Here is a 21,426-nt window from a genome sequence, read left to right as displayed (position 1 = left end):
AGTGATTGTAATTTATAATGGCAATAGCTTAAACTTTTGTAAATAACGTTAGTGAAGATTATGTTCAGTGTATTTTATTGTGACGAAAATCCAAGAACAGAAGTGAAATATTAACATCTTTTTTGACATTTGTAATAAAGCTTGAAACATTGAGAGAACATATTTGAACCAGTGATGCTGTGGTAATGCTGAGTGATGCTGTGGTTACGCTGAGTGATGCTGTGGTTGAGCTGAGTGATGCTGTGGTGATGCTGTGGTGGTGCTGAGTGATACTGGGGTGGTGCTGAGTGATGCTGGGGTGGTGCTGAGTGGTGCTGGGGTGGTGCTGAGTGATGGTGTGGTGGTGCTGAGTGATGCTGTGGTTGCGCTGAGTGATGCTGTGGTTGCGCTGAGTGATGCTGTGGTTGCGCTGAGTGATGCTGTGGTTGCGCTGAGTGATGCTGTGGTTGCGCTGAGTGATGCTGTGGTGGTGCTGAGTGAGGCTGGAGTGGCACTGAGTGATGCTGTGGTGGCGCTGAGTGATAATGTGGTGGTGCGGAGTGATAATGTGGTGTTGCTGAGTGATGCTGGGGTAGCGCTGAGTGATGATGAGTGGTGCTGTGGTGGTGCTGAGTGATGCTGGGGTGATGCTGAGTGATGATGGTGAGTGGTGCTGAGTGATGCTGGGGTGGTGCTGAGTGATGCTGTGGTGGCGATGAGTAATGCTGTGGCATTCAGTCATGCTGTAGTGGCGCATAGTGATGTTGTGGTGCCCCTGAGTGATGCTGTGGTGGTGCTGAGGGGAGCGGGACCAGAGGAGAGAGGTAAGAGGGTAGAGAGTAGATTGGAGAAGAGAGGTGAGAGAGAATAAGAGAGGGGAGAGAGGAGAGTAAGGAGAGGGGAGAGTGAGGAGATGGTTGAGTGAGGAGAGGAGAGATGGGAAAGTGAGGAGAGGGGAGATGGAGAGGAAAGAGGGGAGTGAGGAGAGAGGGGAGTGAAGAGAGAGGGTAGTGAGGAGAGAGGGGAGTGGGGAGAGAGGGGAAAGAGAGGGAGGGGAGAGAGGGATTGGAGAGTGAGGAGAGGGGAGAGTGAGGAGAGGGGAGAGGGGAGTGAGGGGGAGTGTGGGGAGAGTGGTGAGAGGGGATAGTGGTGAGAGGAGAGTGGAGAGTGGGGATAGTGAGGATAGTGAGGAGAGGGGATATTGAGGTGAGAGGGAGGTGAGAGAGGGAGGGGAGAGTGGTGAGAGTAAGGCGAGAGGAGAGATAAGAGGGGCCGCGCATCCCTCATTTTAGTTCTTCTGTTGTGGGCAGTGGAGTATCTTTACTCACTATTGTTTGGTGAGAATATTAGAGACAAAACATCTGACTGAATGGTGGTCCGAGGGGACTGCATCTCATGCTGGCGAAAAGGCAAGATTTAGTAATTGAATGCTTCAAGGACATTGTCCACCAACTCCGAGAATTTCATTAAAGGAAATCGGAAATGCTAAAGTGCTTGACGGGCACTGGCACGACGGGGCTGATCATACTGTAACCAACGGACAGCAGAGGGTGACGAGACGCTTGGGCAGCAGCAGCCTTTGATGTGCCGGGCAGTGAATAATTAGGGGAGGAGGAATGCCAGAGCGCACGATGGAGGACGCTTGCACAAAGACAATTTTCACGGACCCTTCTTCCATTTATTAAATCCAATTTAGCTCCCCAAACCTCTGCAACCCTTGGAGTGTACGACACTCCTGCGGATTCTAAGGGGACACACTGGTTTATGTTTTACTACTCCTTCGGATTCCAAGGGAACACACAAGCTTATGCTTAACGTCCGAAGACAATAGATGTTCTGGTCAGTTTTTAAACTAACTAAAAAAACATACTGAAAGGTAGCACTGAAAGAACGCGTGTTTTTACGCTTTATTTATTTATTTAGAAGTGTCTTCGCTTTGGCTTTAAACTAACAAACAGAAAGCAGATTAAACAGAAAGCCTGACGCCTCGAGCCCGACTGCACTGCGATTACTCAGCAGGTCGGAAGTCTGCGGGAATAATGACTATATTTCTGAAGTCGTTATTTCGTGCTTCCAATTCCCGCTCACAGCTGAGAGCCAGAACCGCCTTTCGGAATTGAAAGATGTCGGTAGCAAGGGAAGTAGAAGGAGTGGGAAAGAGCGAAATTCCATCCAGTTTGAAATTGTGTCCCTGGCAATCAGTGCCAGTGAGGAGAGGTAATATTGCGGGTAAAGGAAGGCATCGGGATTATAAGGGAAGGGTGAGCGGTGGAGAAAGGACATGCTTAAATAGGAATAAGCAGAGGGCAGTAACAGAAGAGGGTTGGGGGAGTTGGGAAAAATTTAGGTAAACAATGATTATGGAGTAGTTCGGAATTGAGGTTTGGGAAACAGTGGGTGAGTCTGGGAAAGCGGACAGGATCCGAAAACAAAGGTGGTGAGGGGAGGGACTGTTAGTGAGGAGTAAAAGCCCCAATGGGGAGCATTAGCAAATGTATAGCGAGTGATTGGTGAAGAATGAGGGGGTTCATAATAAGGAGGGGGAGCGACTAACAGACAAGTAAAGTGAGGGGTGAAGAGATGGACTAATTGAGATGGTAGGACAATGATGTCGAGTCACTAACAGAAAACAAGCCTTGGCCACATAAAATAAAATTTTAAAAAAGGAGACACGGCCTGGCGGCCGTGAAACTGAAAGCACGGCCGGCCGGCCATGAAAAATCATTTGATGCACCGTGGGGGCAATTAGGGGAGGAGAATGGCTGGGCTGAGGCAGAGCGCAAAGCCTTTGATGCAGCAGGGGCGGAGTGGGAAGAGCTGCTGGCGACACCAAGCTGAATATTTGATGCTGTGCACGCGCATTTTAACTCATTGCGCTTGCGCATTGAGCTAAAAGCGCACATGCACTGCATCAAATCGCCAGTCTGGTTAAACTCTGGATAAGTCTGACACAGATGATCTCTTGAACAATCCTGGCCATGGCTCAACATGTGATGAGTGACCCATTCGACTGTGAACACCAGTCACAGAGAGTAGACTGAGCCACGCACAGATTGTTTAGCTATACCAGTTTTTTCATTCAGAAAAACACAGAGACTAGCTGAGACTTAAGGAAATGGAAGTACTTAATCGGTAAAAGAATACGTTTTCTGATGCTAAATCCTGTCTACTTTATTTAGAAAATAGGGTTTAGTGCCAGAAATCTTGGGTACGCCCCCTTGGTGCTAAGTAAACCAAAGCAGCGGCTCACTGCTTTGTGTTACTTTCAACTTAGCGCTGAGAAGTTAATCAGAAGAAAAGATTTTGCGCTGCTTTGCGTCAACACAGTGTAAAACCTTAGTAAATCTACCCTCCCTGTCTCTTTATCTTACTCTTGCAGGTTCATTTTCATCCCTGCTTCTTTCCCTTTGTGACCTTTTTCTCTCTTTCTCCTCGTGCATCTTTCCTCTTTTGTGTTTTTCTCTCTCTCTTGCTCTAGATCAAAGTCTGTTGAAGAAAAATGAGTACCAGTCCTCAAAAATGAGCGCCGATGAGCCCCGCTTGCAACCACCAGCTCATATTACACTGGGAAAGGGGTTGTGGTGTCTGGGAAATTTCAAGCTATGACCCTAAATAAAGGTCAGAACCAACCTATAGAAGACAAGTTGCCATAGAGGCCTGGTGGCTAAATGCAAGCTCCCCTGGAAGTAAAGGAAGCAGTACTGGGTGTGGTCAGTTAATGTATATCTTTATCCTACACACATATCCATCCTATGTAAATTACCTCCTATTTTGCATCTACTGACAAGAGAGAGACACAGAATCATATCTCATGAGCCCACATGGTTTCTGCATTTCAAAAGGGTGATTGTATGTAACCTTTAGAGCGACGGCAGAGAAATGACATTAAAATCAAAAGATAATCCTGCAATTCTAGCTGGAAGAGCGAGTTGTGGCTGTAGTTGCCTTTCTCAAAGTAAGGGTAAGAGAATGAGGTGGACAGATTGGAAGGGCATCGGTAGAGAGAGGGGAGAAGTGGATGGGAAAAGAGAGACAGAACTAGAGGAGATATGGAAAGATATAGGCTTGCCAAAAGGGGGGCATGGATGAAATAAAGAGGAGGCACAGGAAAGAGGGACTAAAACACCAAGCTAGGTTAGAGAGGAATTGGAGATTATGAACAGGCAGACCTTCAGAAATTTAGGGGAGAGAGAATGAGAAGTAGGGGAGACAATATGAAAAAAGGAAGCAAAGTACTCAATCTAGGAGGTAAATAGCCTCGCGGACACCGGCATCAGTTTTTTGCAGACCCTCTATCCTCCCAATCACAGGTTTTTACATGGAATGACCGTGATCAATTTTCTATTAGAAATATCCATCATACAGCTGCATTAGTATCTTGGAGGCACCACCAGTCTGCACAGCTAATAGGATATCGTGCTTCAGATTTCTAATTATTTAAAATAAAGCTAAAAGGTCACGCTTTGCAGCTGCATCGCGTGCAATTTTAAGAGAAGAGTCAGCATCCGTCCTTACCTCAGCAATATATTGGCCCTCGTTTTTAGACACTTTGGACGTAAACCATATTAGTTGGAAACTTTAAGAAGTACACATGTTCACAAAAGGAACACGCGATCAGCGCATAATCCTTTTAAAATAAGTTTTTGGATATATTATTTGAACGCACAATACGTAGGCTTTCTGAATTAGCAAGCACAACGCAAGAGAAGCAATTATAAATTTCTTACTTCTCTGTATGCCACTGGTAGAATCACCCTGAGGAAGGTTCAACACCGAAACGCGTTGGTGATAATTGTTGCTTAACACCAGTGTTTCTCTTTTTAAAAATTCGAATTAACATGTTATTGCAGTGTTGTATATATTTCTCTATTTTTGCACTGTTCTAAATGATGTCATTTTTGCCCATCTCCTAGAGTGGTCATATTTACATGGTGAAAAAATCATGAATGGAAAGAAAGAAAAAAAATTCTGTATATGGACATATGACATTATCCTTGTATACACAAAGTCTTTTTAATACTGTGTTACTATCAAATTTAGATCATGTGAAAAAAGAGTAATAAGAGAATTATCTATCTCAAATTTTGATAAATGAAAAATAAAAAAGATATATTTCTGATAATGAACATGTGTGTCTCATGATCAGTTGTATATGTATCTGTGATATAACTGCAGCACAAATATATAAGTAGCACCTAGCCCAGTGCTAGACCTTCTTTCCCAATATAGTAAATAAAAAGTAATACTTTCGGAATCAAAAGGTATTGTGAGACTACAGTACATCGGATTCCGCAATAAATTTATAGATTTCCTTAAACCTAATCAGAGTACAATTTGTATATCCAATACAAATGTACCCATTCCCCTACCTTTTACTTTCATTTTACCTCCAGAGATATTTTTGATTTTTTTGCTTGCACACCAAATCATTTGTGAAATGCAACTGCTCAACTCCTCGCAGTGTAACCTGAGATGGTCTAACCCTGTACAGTACTTCTGTAACTTAGGAAAGGACACAAACAACATTAAAATTGCTATTGCTATTACAAGTGTTTTCTGGAAACTCGTCACTTTTTATGAGTAAATTGGTAATTCTTCTTTCTGTTTCGTGTTTGTTCTCTTCCTGTTAGGGTCCACTAGAGGTAGCCCAAGTCTTTCTGGCTGAAATTCCTGCGGATCCCAAGCTGTATCGGCATCACAACAAGCTGCGGCTGTGCTTTAAAGAATTTATCATGCGGTAAGTACAGAGTACCAGTGAACCAGAGTCATTCACTTGCTGGCACTGCCGACGCCATAAAGAATCTATATGGATGGCCCTGACTGCAGCATCATGACTTAACTCGGCACCACCTTTGCTTCATTCCTCTGAGTTTGTATAAAATGCTACTTTCCGCTTTAGGTTTGACGTAAATGTCACGTGACTATGCCTCCTAACATTGTAACTCTAAAGAGGAGTAGGAGAGAGAGAGAAGAAAGTGTGTCTTCTATTTTAGTAACAAAGTAATGCCTATGTTCATTCTTTCTGTTGTATCCAAACCAAGGGGCATATTTACAAGGAGTGACTGCCACCAGAACATCACTTTTTCCGACGTTTTGGTAGCGTTAATCCTTCTCCTTATTTACAATTGGCCTTAAGCCACGTATCGTGGCTTAACACTGCCTTGTAAATAATGCCCCTATTCACCCAGCACTTAGTATGAAAGGGATGTGCAGTGGGTGTTTTCAGTGGGCGTTCCATCGCTACACCCATTGCTTTTTGACATTGCCCAATATTTGCAAGGTATGTGGCAGCAACAAAATAACCGCCAGGGAATACCTGGTCTTAAGCAGGCGATTCAAGGAGAAATGTTTTATTTCTCCTCGTATCTTGCTCTTTCCACGTGTGCAGCAGCATCACTCATAGAGAAAATCACATGTAAATATTTCCTGCACATAAACAATTGCCCGTGCAGCAGAGGCACCTTAGCAAAATGGAGCTAGGGTGTCTGCGCTGGTACTAGTCAACTTTTAATAGTGCCGGCGCTAGGGGTAACACAGGGGTGCGCCACATTCTTTTTAAATACAGCGCATCACTGCTTTTTGAAACTGTCAGAGCGCGGCATTACCAATTTGGCATAGCACCACGCTCCGCAGGTTTCTTGTAAATATGCCCCCTTATTTTCCTCACATTTAGCACTCTTTTTGGTCACATGCATTTGCCTGTTCTAGAATATTTATCTCACTAAAATGTATTATTTCCAAATAGGAAACCATTGTGCAATGTATAATGCCACTGTGCAAAGCAAGTAATGAAAATGCATACAAGAGAACAAAAAAAGCAATTTTTATCATAAACTAACTGTTTTCGAGAGCAGGTTAAGGAGAATCAATCATACATGTGCCTCATAGGTTTATAGCCTCTCTGAGAGACTGCTTCTCTTTAATGACAGAAGCCTTTGCAGCACTTACTGGCAAGTTTACTGTGGCCGCCTGGCCACCTGCCAGTGCTTCACTAGAAGAGAAGAGCAATAAAGAAAATGACTGAGTTTGTTTATCCAATTCTTAGACTAACTTGTACCTGTATAAATGTGCATTGAAGGTGAGAGGAAGCCAGTATAACAAGCATTGGCATAGCCAATAGGTCTCGCCTTTGGGACCTTATAAGTGTTTAGTCATGCAACAGTTGATGTTGTTAAACCAAAGATATTCTGCTGCATAACTAAATACTTAAAAGGTCCCAAAAGCAAGACCTATTGGCTATGCCAATGCTTTTTTTATGTGGCTACAATCACATTAATTCTCTCTAGGAATCATAATTTTACAAACCTTTCCCCGAATTGGATGAATGGCCTAAAAACTCCCTACAACTTCCACACTATGACAAGAACAAAATGGGGATACCATGCACTCTAATGTAAAGTAGAAGTAAACTCTGGCCACATTAATTAGCACAAGGCCCAGTTTCTCTGCGGTCCGTGTAAATCTCACTGACTTACTTAAATAGTGAAAAGACATTCTGAGTAGGATAATCTGAGGAACAAATCAGCACAAAAGTCTTCGCGTACAAGGCCTATTGAAAATCATTGCTTAAGAAGTCAGACTGCATTTGTCTGCCATTGCCTAATATACACAGCAAATAGAGCACATTTCCGACTTTCAACAAAAAAGTTCTTTTTTGTCACAATGTATTGACAACTGTGAATGTAAAGGCTGCTACTTTCCCTGCCTCTTCCCTTCCTAATACATTAATGATCAGTGTGCACAGAGACAGCTAACAGCCAAGAGTGACCAAGCGAAGCGGAACCAATGCGGGGTGGACTACAAGTACCACAAGACACTGGGACAGGAACTCACATAATAGACCCCACACCCTAGTGGTGGTTCACACAATCCTGAAAGCTCCAAACGATCGTTTGACAGGAACTTTCTTGCTTGATATGCTTTTACGTGCAATGTATCTGCCTTCCCTTATTGGGAACAGGTCAAGGGATTGTGCATCACACCGTTCCTGACTTTACTTAAGAGCCATCACTATTGCCTTACATATAGGGGGTCATTAGGATGGAGGATTTTCCGCATCCTCCGGGCCGGCGGAAGCCACCGCCGGCCCGGAGGATGCGGAAAATCCTCTGCGGACCCACCAGGACCCACCGCCACATTAGGATGGCTGGTGGGTCATGGTTTAGGTCCGCAGCTTTTCCGCCGCGGCTGGCTTACAACCGCGGCGGAAAAGCACTAAAATGGTGAAGGTGTCTCTTAGACACCTTCGGCCAGATTAGGATGTGCATGGAAACATGCTTTTCCGCGGCAGCTTTTCCGCCGTGGAAAAGCATGTGTAACTGCACTGCAGGGGCCCATTGCGGGCCCCCTAGGTGTAGTGGGGGGTGGGGGGTGCACATGGGGGGTACCTATGGTACCCCCCTGCATTTGCGTGCACAATGCAGCAGGCACCGCGCGGTGCCTGCCGCTTTGTGCACGCAAATGCTGTGCATGCATTTTTAACATTGCTGCGGGTGCAGCTTGAAGCTCCACCCGCAGCAATGTTAAAAATAGAGGATGTGACCGCCACCCTGGCGGTCACATCCTAATCTGCACAGAGGGAACGCCGCAGCCCATGCGGATGTTCCCTCATGCTCTGGGGTCGCGGACGGACTCAAGTCCGTCCGCGATCCTAATGACCCCCTTAGTGAGTATAATCTGGGTTCCAGCCCTGCCTCTCAGAGCATGGTTCCAGCATGGCAGGCATGGCCATGTGTATTTATGTTATGGTGATATGTGCTTCCGCAACATCAGGACACCATGCTTGCACAGATGCCATGTTTCCCAGTTCCATCCAACTAGCTTCTACTGCCCATGTTTTCACTCTTTGCATTCTGGGATTTGTAGGCATGGATTCATAATGGTATGAACAAGACTACAAGTCCCAGAATGCAACAGAAACTCCTGCACTGGAGTAGCTAGTCACGTATCAATTGGGGAAACTTGACAGGGCGGCTGTTTGTAGATCGTAGACTTCTTTTACAAACCACAGTGAAATGGGACGTTCATACAATTGATTTATTTAAAGGGAGCAAGGCCAAAAATCCCTGAATGTATTTGCAACATGAGAACTCATGGCTAGAACCATGATATCCAAAACCCTGGCCCCAAGGCCACTTTGTCTACTGGGAGGTGAGCCTGGCCTCAAGAACACACATGAGCCCGCAGGCTCCAATCCTGTTGTCGTCTTCAAGTGCTATACTTACAATAAGTTGTGCTACTACACACTGGAACTATGTTGGAATGTCAATGTGCTGCACACAGCTACTAGACATTTCAATGTTCTTCCCCATATTCTATCTCGAGTTACAGTTGGTTAGTTTGCAGAACCGTGTGTGTCTATGTGTGTGTCTCAACCATGTTGGACTTTGATGTAGTGACTGCACGCAAGCTCCAACAGATAGCATTCCAGAAAGGTTTGCCATTCAAATTACACTTGGAATGCAGTGATGATGCTGAAAAGCACTTATTTGGCAGTCTAGTTGATCTGGACCTCGGCTGCTGCTGTTTGGAGCCAACGGACGCTCGCAGGTTGAAGGGGACACGAAAAGTTTAAACCGGTAACAGTGCCAGGCTCACCCTGTTTTGTAAAATGGCAACAGTAGCAGCTGCGGCCCCCAGCGAGGTCAGAGCCAGTGTTGTGGAACCTGTCGATTTTGTGAAAGAACTTGTCAGGAAACGGAAAAATGACCGCAAAGGAAGTCTGAGCGCCTGTTGAAGACATCAAGGAGGCAAGAGCAGTCAGCATGTCCAAATTAAATTAGAGGTACCCAAACAACAGCTGGAACGAGCAGGGTAAACGCTTGTTAGCGCCAAAGGTGCTACACCACCATAAAAAAACCCGTATGTATAAAAGTTTATAGGAAAAGGGTGCAGGGGTCTGCCGTCAAGACGCACGTCTCCTCCAACAAACAGGACGTCTTCTGCAAACAAGCTCTGAAAGGCAAGCGTGCCCACTCGGCCCAGCGGCCGCGAAAGTTAAAGCGACGTGCAGCATTTACCTTACGGGAGTGAGCAGAGGCGGGCGCGATAATTGCAAACAGCTCCTGCAAGGTAAACGTCATACATGTATGAGGGCTCCTTGGAAACAGTGCAGAACATGCACAAGTTTCCACAAAAGCCCGAAGTGATTCCAAGAGGTCACTCCAAAGCAGCGCTTGCGTGCTGCGTAGGCGAGACCTAAAAATGTACTGTGAAGGTCAGTGCTGCAGGTACAGCCGGCATAGCAAATAAATCACTACACCGTGTGAAATTTCAAATGTAATTTCTGAGATCTTGTGCTCTAAGAATTTAGATGTAAAATTCAAGCTTGGGCAGGAAAGTTTTTCGGTTAAAATATGATTATTTTGAATTCTTATGGCTCTTCGTCCAAAATATCAAGATGAAGAAAAGTGGCTGCTGAATTGCTTCTTTGAGAAGCTACTGTGATCCCAAGGAGCATATTTTTACTGACTCAAGCACATCTGTGACTTTAATTTTTTGTATAAAAATAATTCATTCCTCATAAAAATCGAGCACCCTAAGCACAGTGAGGATCAACTGCGATAGGCTGACTGGATTTTTATTTTAACAAAAGTAATCTGTTGAATTAAGTCATTTTGCCCCGATCTGCAATAAAAATCAATTGTACTTTTAGTCATAATTTTCCCTTGTATGTATCTATGATTAGTTGTTTAGCAAATAGTTTTTGCTAAGCGCATTACAGGCTAAATAGTAGGGACACCGTAAAAGGTCCAGTCCTGATGAGAGGTTACAAATGAAGACATGGTGGTACTAAGGAGGGCATAACAAGCCTATTAAGAAGTCAGAAGCCTGCGTTTATGAAGGACATTGACACAAGCCAATGAAAAATATGAGTGGAGAGCGGGTAGGGCTTCAAGTTCATACTCCACTACAGAAAGCCGCACAGCAGCGCATGCGCCGCCTAGGCTTGACCTAAAAAGGAAGGAATGAAAAGGCATGAAAATAGTACATCCGGGGACTGCTGCCCATGTTATATTAGTGGAGTGGTGTGGCTCACTGGTTAGAGGCAGCAGACCCAGAAGCAGAGAACGGCCTGGGACCAGGGTTCAATTCCCGACGTGGCAGGGTCGTGGACCAGGGTCAGCGGACTCGATAATTCTCGCCTCGGTGCCTACTCTAACCAGGGATCACACTCGGCAACTCTGGGCATTAGCTTGCCTCATCTCTACAACGGCCCCCCACATTCGCCGGGGATGCCTGGATTCACCTTGGAGATACCCAGTAGGGACCATCTCACAGGGATAGCCAGGACGGGTTCCTCAGCGGTCTACAGCGCCACGATGCCTCAGGGCAGCAGTGCGCTTTACAAGACCACATACATTACATTACATTACAATGTCACCTAATGTAGGTTTCTGTGGCAGGAATACTGATTAGAACAAATGGCTTAATATTTCATCATTGTAGTTATTTATTCACATTATTTCTAGTAAACATCAAGGACTTTCCAGTAGGGTCAGACTAAACACTTTATATAATATTTCCTGTGATGGGGAAGATTGGATATTGCAGTTCTCCATTCTCTGTGTTAACCATTTGTCTGGAAGATGGGATTTTACCAGTGGCTGAAGGAGACACAACATCGAAAGAATTGTTGACACTGAGCTAGGAGTTTGCTGAATAAGGTGTCCTCACCTGAATCAGCCTTTGTGGAAACTGTGAATGGGATCATTCTATGCATGAATTCCTCAATTGGGTTGAGATCCATGTGCATACTCAGAAAAACCTCCAAAAGGGAGAGTCACCATGTATTGTCAAAGGGGACAGGGTAGTTTACAATTGAGACAATAAACAAAATTGCCTTTTGTGCACCCTAATACATTTAGGTCCAACGTTTGCTTTTATATCACGAATGGAAATGTACTGAACAGTAGTTAATTCAAACTCTGCAGACATTTTTCGTAAAAACTTTTCCCACACAGGTAAAAATATTAAAATTATTCTCTGTCACACTTGATGTTCTCAAGATATATTTTCATAAAAACATTCATATATAAATTGCATATATAAAAACAAATACTTGAATTAAAAAGACCTCACATAGTCCATCATTGTCTCATGCATCCACAATTCCTCAAATACATAGTCATACAATAATACACAATACAAATAATCTATCAAAGCAAATACACAATAATAGTAATCTGTAGACGCGGCGTTTCAGTGTAAATCAAAAATGGGTCACACCACCTTCTTTAAACAAACATTGGACCCAAATATATTAGGGGTGTACAAAAGGGAATTTTGTTTGTTGTACTCGGAGTAATGTTCAGAGGCACATTGGTCAATTCGATGGAAGGTTTTTCTATGGGCTACCTGGTCCTTCTTTGCAGATGCCTGTATCCTGAGATTAGGGTATGTCAAGAGAAGGATGACTGGTCGCCATCAATCTGACACAGTATGTTTCATGTTGCTCAGGAATCACAGTACACTTTGGGCCCACCTTGTAAGATTTCCAGAGCTGATAGACGTACCTGGGACTCTTGCTTTCATCTCCATGTTCATGATCTTGGTGAGGGACCTCCAGAAATCCGGGAGCCTATATCACACTATCACCAGAGGCCAACAATTCCTTCATGGGATTTCTGGTATATTTTGAGCAGAATGCTTGTGGTTCCCTTTTGACTCCTTATGGGGTTAGAGCAGTCAGCCGTTATGTTATATTTAAACCCCAGTGTTATTGCAACTAAAGGTGGTAAGGAGGGTCCCCCCCCCCACCCCCCCCCCTCCCATCATAACAACTATCTATACCATCACAGAAGCTTAGGCAACACATGACCAAATCAATGGTGCAACCAAACTCTCTGACACTTTGGAGGTGATTTATTGGGTGTTTGGAGCCAAGGGCACCAAGACTACATAGGTGTCTGGAGTCCTTCAAGGAACTTCCCATGCAGAGGCTTGTTCTGGCTTAATAGAGGCTATGTGGAATGAAGGTTCTTCTCAATCATACCACGAGTGGAATACCTGAATATGTCTGCCTACTCAACACTAACTTCGGTCAGGCTTCACCTTCCGGAGGTCCTGCAGAAAAATCACCAGGAAGACAGTGGACTGATTTTGAGATATGTTGAGGAATCCTCGGCTCTTCAAGCCCTAGGAACGTACATGATTTGTCATTGGTGGCAAATAATGCACCATGGTCCTGTGGTAGTCCCTAAAATATTAAAATTGTGCTTGAGTTTCTCTTCATAATCTATTGCTCTATAGCCAGTGTGTTTGTAAAATTGTGCTTTAAAAGTAATTATGTGGTCCCATTTAAAGCAGAAGATTGCTTGAATGAGGTGAGTCACCTATATCACTCTACTTCTTTATTGCCATATTAGAGTTGTATTAAATTATATCTTAGGATAGCTAGAATGGTGGCGTAGTAGCCTACCCTTAAAGTATGCATTTTAATCACAAGTGATTTAGCCAGTTGTATAATTTCTAGATTTCTCCTTTATAAATGGCCCCCGTGCAAATAATGAAGTTAAACTCTATCTGGGTGACATAAGCCACTAATGGCATATTCATTTTACACCTCTATTTTTGTAGCAGAGCTGATCGAGAAGTGTGTACAACAGAAGAATGTGTATGAATTGCAACCAGTGCAGCATGGTGAAAGTCATTGACCTAGGATCTGCTATTGAATTGCTGCTAGGTATTTGGGAGATCTAGGATATGTCTCTCCATTCAGACATGTAACATATTCCATGTGTCATATGTGCATGGTGGGGAGGTTGAGCATTTGGGGTGCTAGGCCCTAACCAGTGGAACACCTTGCATCTCCGTCTTTGCCAGACCCTTTGGCTTTTAATAAAGATTTAAAAGTTCTAGACTCCTGTTTTAGATTAACTCAGTTTTCTTGAAGACAATCCCCATTTTCAGGCCTCGTTTTGGTTCCTACTTTCTTAATCTTGGTATCATACTTGACTTCATCTTTGACTCTTTCTTTCCTTCTTCCAATCCAACCGCTCATATCTCAAATGTGCCGCGAACAGCTATGTGAAATCTGCAAGATTTACCCGTTTATCACTTTCAATCAATCCCAGCAGCCCTTCTTGCTTTGGTTCTTTCCTCTCTCAAATATTTGTTCTGATTTTTAAAGGTCCTCTGCATATCCCGTTGCCCCTTGTAGGCTTTCTTTAACTTTCCTGTTCAATCTCTTTTGCCATCCATATTTCTCCACTCCGAGTTTACTGTGGGTACCAAGCAGCGTGCTACATGTGTGACACAAACCTCCAAATCTGATTTTTGAATCCACACAAAGCCACTTTGCATGGCTACAAAAATCTGAAGTAAAGCAGCACAATGCAAATTGCTGCCTTGTGTTACACTTCCCTGGAAAGGCTTTTCATTCACGTTGTATGGGTGTTCCTACACAACACCCTTGGATTTTGAGGCATCCCCAGATTTGCAAGAACTTGTAAACCTGGGCATGCGTCAACATCTAACACCTTCTCAGGGGAGGCATAACTTAGAGAAAAGGCTTTATTTCTCTTCGTTTTTCCTCTTTCCATGTGTGCTTCATTCTGCCGCACACATACAAAGAGGAATATGCCTCCCAGGATTGTTTTTGTGCAGAAAGGTGCCCCTTCCTGCACAAAAACAATCCTGCATGCAATGCAGGCACCCTTGCACCATGGTGCATGGGTGCCTGATTTGGCACTAGGCTGCCAAAAGGGTGCAAGGGAAAGTACAGTGATGCGCTGTATTGCAATAAATATGACACATTCCTGCCTTTCACCTGTGATGCAGTGAAGAGCAGCAAGGTGACTTGCTACGCTGCACTGTGTGACAATTCCCATAAAAATGCCCCCAAGTGTTCACCTGCCCCACCCACGATTTTCATTTTGTTCTCTCGCTCTAGTATTTAAATACACTCATTCACAGTTGTTTCCCACCGTCCTATCTGCCCTCTCTTGTTCTTACATCACTCACTTTGGTACAACTTGCAAACTCAACTTGTAGAGTTTCCTCCCTCTTTTCCACACTTCCCACTTGAAAATATCCTTATGATTATCATCTAAGATCTAGAGCCTCCGCCAACATGTGCTTTTATGGTCTATATTGGCAGAATAAATAATTATTGAGGATGATGAGCATCTGTGTGGGCAATCTCCACCCTGTCCTTAAAACTCACTGAAAGATCACCTCTTGACTATTGCTTTGCTATGTAGTTTTCCAGCTAGCTAGCTTAGCTATACACTGACCAATGGTAAACTGTAAGGGTTTGTTCATTGCACAAATATATACATATATTGCTTACATAAATGTGTCCACACCATTCTGTTGTTGAAAACCTGAATAATATGAAATGTGTTTCGGAATATTCCTGCTAAAAGAATATTGGCATAGTTGCCACGAAGAATTTACAGTTCTAATTCGTTCTTCCTGTCCTGAGAACAGATGTGGTGGGGCAGTGGAAAAGAACAAGCATCTTATTAGTGCAGACCAGAAAGAGTACCAGCAAGAACTGAAAAAGAACTACAACAAGCTGAAGGAGAACCTCAGGCCTATGCTGGAGCGGAAAATTCCAGAGCTATATAAACCCATGGTGAAGGTTCGCAGTGAAACAAGGTAATGGAGCCAAGGTAATTTGTTTAAAGGAACAGAAGCCCTAGCTATAAAGACACTGTCATACAGAGCAAAACGTGACAAGCAGAAACATAAAATGTGAGGTGGGAGGCAATAGAGTGAAGTAGTGTGGCTCACTGGTTAGAGGCGGCAGACCCGAGAGCAGAGCACGGCCCGGGACCAGGGTTCGATTCCCGGCGCGGCAGGTTTCTGGATCAGGGTCAGCGGACTCGATAATTCTCTCGCCTCGGTGCCCACTCTGGTCAGTGATCACACTCGGCAACTCTGGGCATTAGCTTGCCTCATCTTCACTAACGGCCCCACCAGACCGCCGGGGATGCCTGGTCTCACCCTGGAGATACCCATTAAGGGACCATCTCTCAGGGAAGCCAGGAAGGGTTTCGCAGCGGTCGAAGCGCCTTGGGACCCTACGGGTAAGTAGTGCGCTATATAAATGCCTATACATACATACATACATACATACATAGATGGATTCAGTGAATAGTGGTAGTTCGTGTGGAAATAAGATGTTCGACAGTAACAGGTGCCTCTGTAGAGTACCAGAGTTCATTTTCATCCTACTATAAAGGTAATGCAGGCTACGGATAATGCTGCTGACTGTGTCGCAAGATTGATGAGCCAAGAGACTACTCACTGATGAAGCCCAACAAGACGTGGTGCCATATGTATCAAGAAGTCATTTTGCGATTCTCAAATAGCGATTTTTTGCGAATCGCTATTTGAGAATCGCAAAATGCTATGTATGTAGGATTTGCAATAAATGTTGCGAATCCTACATATTCCTTAATTGCAATTAGCAAATTGCGAATCGGAATTAAGGGATACTTTCCCATTAATTTCTATGGGCCAGGAGGCCCATAGGAATGAATGGGAAGTTATTCTCAATTTGCGATTCGCAATTTGTGAATCGTAAATTGAGAATAATTTCAAGGGTGCAGGGGTGTCAAAAGGACATCCTGATGCACCCCTGAAATAAGCATGGGTGCACATGTGGCGCACATACATGTCCTAAGGGCATGTATGTGCTTCACATTGCACTTTGAAAAATGCAAAAAAGTGAATTCTTCAAAGAAATCGCAAATTACCACCAACTTGAAGTTGGTGTAATTTGCGATTCCAAGGCCAAATTGCACTTTTTGGTGCTTCTTACATTGCATTTAAGGAATCGCAAAATTTGCGATTCCTTAAATGCAATCGCAAAATAAGGAATGCAAATTTTGCGATTTCTTATTTTGCCTTAATACATACCATTTGGCAAATTTGCATTCACAAACGCCGAAATTCTGCGAATTTCGGCGTTTCCGAATGCAATTTTGCTTGACACATACGGCCCAAAATCCTTGTTTAGCTATTCACACTGGACCTGTGTCTAATGCACAGACAGGAATTCAGCCCAGACTAATTATCAGTGTCAGAGATATATTCAAGCATTCAATTAGACATGTTTTGTGCATTCCAAATAAACTAGACCCAACCCTTCATTGAATGGAAGACCAGGCATAATCTACGGGATTCACCTGACGGGTGGAGGTATCTCAGTAGCTAGACTAGACCGGTCTAGGAACTTACCTAATGTTTATTAGAAACAAACCTGTTATAGCAAGAACGTCTCCTTCAGAGGTGGCAAATGAGGCAGTGGCCAACGTTACCACTTAGCCCTTCACAGAGCCTATCTATAATTGATCGGTTTTTCGGTGCAGCAACCCAACTTTGAATGGCAGCATTAAGTTGCCTTAAGTTAAGTTGCATTAAATTATGAATGAGTGCATGCCCCTAGTGTTAACGGAGTGCAGTGCGGAGTATGAAAGGGTTGCTGTTGGTAGTGCAACACGTTTTCACCCTTCTCCCTGCACAGCGAGAATTGACAGGCACGCACAAAGTGACGATTCCCTAATAATGTGTAGATCGAAGTCTCAAGAATGAGACCAGTAAGAAGAGATACACCTTTATTGTGAATGTTTCCTAGAGAATCACAGACTTCTACAGTTCCATTGTACCAGTATCCGTATCAAGAAAATTGAGTCAATGCTTGCACGCTTGTGTCAATGTTTGTTCCGATAGTTTATTTATGTTCCTGGTAAGCTAACCGGGGAATGACGCAAGCTGATTCTGCAAATGCTTCAGCTGTGAAGAAGAACCACATCTGTATGAACAATATGTTGACCATTCGGTGCTAAAAGCTATGCACAATGAATAAGCACCATTGTAAACATGTGTCCCCGGGTGTCTAGGTTCGGGACACCTTGGGGATCTAATTTACCAACTGCTGGCAACAAAGTACAGCACCTGACACAGTTTAGATGTGGCAAGATCACCTGGCTCAGCGCTTACTCTATGTAACATTTTGGTGACCATTGAGCCTGTTGTTTACCAAATCTGAGGTCAATACTCTGGATTCTTTTTGCATTCGGTAATGCAGGTTTCAAAATAAAGAATCAAGCTGACTGTTTCGATGTACATGATTGCATATAATGCTGGAAGAAATCTATATGATCCCTTGTCTGACTTAGTAAGTAGCAAAATGTTGTCAACCTCAGTCCCCAATTAATCATCTGTTTTATATCACTGGTGCTAGTTTTGTTTTGAAACGTGATGTATCTTTGGGTTTTTGTCAAAGTAAAACTGGGTGTGTGTTTGGCGTTGATATTAGTCGGCTTCTACGACGCCTTCTATCGACATTGCTTTTTTACTGAGCCAGTCTACTCCTTCTGTCCACGCACACACTTATTCCAGCTGCCCCCTTCCCAGTTGACCATGGCCTATAGATGATGTCCTCTGTAATGTGTTGTTGTATACATAGCTGGCAATCAAGTACCCTGCTCTCCTTTTATCCATTTTTGCTAGTTTTCTCTACTTACATACAGTCACTACAAGCACCCTCATCTCCTTTGTGTCACTTCTTTTTCCAGTTATGTATTGGTGTGGTTGTCCTGGAAATGTGTCATGGATCTGGCCCTCCTGCAGAAAATTCTGAGCACACATGTTGGTCTGTTCTGTCATTGTGTGGCCCCTGATATGACTTCATTTTTATCGACAGTAAATCAATGGACTGTATATTTCATCTCATGATTTGTGTTTTTGTTTCCCCATTTATAGGGAGTCGTTTCATAGAGGCAGTTTTAGAAAGTATGAAACGCAAACTTCACAAAACAACTGAGATTCCTCAGCCAAGAAAATCAAGGCCTCGTCGTCCTGATATTGCAAGACAGAAGAATTTGCTAGTCAAGCGAAAAGTATTAGCTTTCTTGCAATGTAAACTTTATGGATGGACAGCGTGCCGAAAGATATGCAGATAGAAACTTTCAGGTGCGAGAAGAAGAAAATTATCAGTATTGAAAGAATAAGCAGGAAGGTTTGTGCGTGGGACACAGGACATGGACTCCACTGCATTTCACTGTGGTCACTAGCACGCGCCTTTTACGTACAAGGACAAAGGAAAAGAAAAGGTCTCATGATGTACCCATGCCTGTTGTTAGCGCTAGAGATAATTATCGACTCAATGCACAATATCATGCAAGGACTTTACGCATGAGTTTGTGGGATAACCAGATAATCTTCACATCCTTGTATATCTTTCGACCTAAAATGGAACTAATCTATCTGCAATCTAAGGTCAGGTGACCCGCACCCAACTTTTAGTCATGTATGTAGTTCCAAGACTTCCAAACTGCAGGAGGCCTTTAACAGAGAGAGAGGTATAGCTATCATTAGTACAGCAAGTCCAGTGGCACCACAGGGGTGTGAAGACCTAATGCACCACAGTTGTGCAATTCCTTAAAGAAATGCATCAAGTTGATGCAATGCCAAGCTAGCACTATGGCCTTGGTAGTTTACTTGACAATACTTGACAAAATGCTTTTCTTTGTGTATCAGGATCAAAGTTTACTACAAGGCAGGGAAAACAGCTGTAGAACGTATTCAAATGTATGAGGTGAAAGTAGACTAGGAATCAATGTGCGCCATTTTCTTATTGCAAAGGATCAGTCTGTGGTCATTTTCTTACATTTCATTTTTAGAGACGAAATGGAAGTGTTGCAGACATTGTATTTCTGCCCTTAGCGCTAGCGAATTTGTGGCCTTAGAATATTTATAAAGGGTATCTGGCCACTAATATTGGGCACAGAATGCCTTATCTTCTGTCAAATGTCAGTTTTAAGAAACCTCAATGCTAAGGAAAAGGTACTGTAAATATATATCTTTTTTGTAGAATGAATGAATCCTTTGTATTCTCGGTTGATTGCTTTGTATTGCTCCTTTGAGGGACTCAGAGGGCTCTAGTCCTCTCAGAAGCGGCTGTGTTGGCTCTTCTGGGAATACTCACACACTTGCAATTACCATAAATTGGCCCAACTTCACAAACATTTTGAGCTGTGTTTGCATCACAAAAGTGCCGAAAAACAGTGAAAACGTTTATTTTTAATTTACTTTCCAGAGCAAAACTTTTTTTGCTGGAAAGCTGCCTAAAATCAACGCGAAGCATTACATTACATGGGTGGTACATGGGCTTTCCCATGCAAAGACCCATGCTTTTTGACGCAAAGTCCTATCTACTAACAATAGTAGCCAGGGTGTTGCACCAAAAACGAATGTCACTTTAAAGCAGAAAATTAAAAAGAGAAATACTTTTATTTCTCCTTTTTTTCAACTTTGCATGTGTGCTGCACTGTACAGCACACAAACAAAGTAGGAAAAGTTTTAGTTTGTTTAGGCATAGTATTTTGTACTGGAAGAAAACCTGTGCTAGACTCACATTGACACCTCTACACTGTGGTGCAAAAGTATGTGCATGGCACGCGGCAGCCTAATTGTGCGCTGGTGCTTCGGAGAGGGGAGGAGAATGCCATATCTCTGTAGAAATGCCGCTTAGCTCTTCTGTCCCTGTCACGCAACCAGCCCATCAACTTTGGATGCTGCACTGTGTTCTATGACATCTTTTTAAATCTGGCCCGAAATGTTGTTTAAAAAACACATTATGCGCCAAGTGCTCTCTCGGAAGCCAGTTTGTCTTACACAGACTTCAGCGAGCTATTCTGCAGAGGAAGACATCACATCCAGCCGATGAGTAGACAAAAACATTCCTGGTTTGAATGGTGATGCTGCCGCGGTTACGGCTTCCGGCCGCCATGAGACGTGGGAGGCGAGGTGCACCCGCTACCTCCAGGCCACGAGCCAACTTTCAAAGCGATAAAACTTGAATGATAGGAATAATATATTTTTTTCTATTTTACAATCTCCTACATTAAGCTGTTTTTTAGAATCTTCGATGAATTGGCAATATCATTTTTGTATAAAACGTTTAAATTATATATTTTGTATACGGTTGCAAACAATGTATTTTATGTATATAAAAATCTTGCCATTAAACAAGTTAGCTTGTTATTATATTTCTGTCTCTTTCGGGGATCACAGTTGCCTATTATTATGTTTCACTCACTTTTAGCTGTCTTTTGCAATAGAAGAGATAACACTCCCCATGATAATAACAGGCCTCTTGCCCTTTAACCTCTACAATAAAGACACAGACGGAATCTGTGTCTAGGCACATTTTCTCTGGGAAACAACCACTTATCCAGTTCAATGAATCAGGTCAAAGCCCAGAATAATTGGGACATCGTCTAAGGCAGCAACATTTTAACATTTATCAGGCAAACGCAGATGTCTCACCAAAATGTTCAACTATCACAGGCGCGCTCCTCCCTGGTTGTGGCCCCTCTGTGTGATATAGTTGACTCTCTTGAGTGAAATGATGAACTACGTGTGCTAATAGGAATCAACCCCAAGGAGAAGACCTGCGTGTTATCCAGGAGGATCTAATGTTCCTGCGGT

General features: G+C 43.4%; 1 protein-coding gene across 3 annotated transcripts in view; it reads left to right on the top strand.

Annotated features, from left to right (window-relative positions):
• The window catches only part of DOCK8 (dedicator of cytokinesis 8), a 719,019-nt gene extending 698,039 nt beyond the window's left edge, over positions 1-20,980 (top strand). For 2 of the 3 annotated variants that reach the window (XM_086961229.1, XM_086961231.1), the window contains 3 exons: positions 5,610-5,716; positions 15,412-15,582; positions 18,697-20,980. In XM_086961229.1, the coding sequence (XP_086817355.1) occupies positions 5,610-5,716; positions 15,412-15,582; positions 18,697-18,757 (339 nt within the window). In that variant the 3' untranslated portion in view covers positions 18,758-20,980. Of the gene's footprint in view, positions 1-5,609; positions 5,717-15,411; positions 15,597-18,696 lie in introns of all 3 variants that reach the window. The other variant, XM_086961230.1, reaches the window with a different exon arrangement.
• Positions 20,981-21,426: the final 446 nt, after the last annotated feature.

This window comes from Lissotriton vulgaris, chromosome 3_1 (assembly GCF_964263255.1).
Source record: "Lissotriton vulgaris chromosome 3_1, aLisVul1.2, whole genome shotgun sequence".
NCBI lineage: Eukaryota > Metazoa > Chordata > Amphibia > Caudata > Salamandridae > Lissotriton > Lissotriton vulgaris.
Note: the sequence above shows the minus strand (reverse complement) of the source record. Positions and strands in the feature narration are given on the sequence as shown.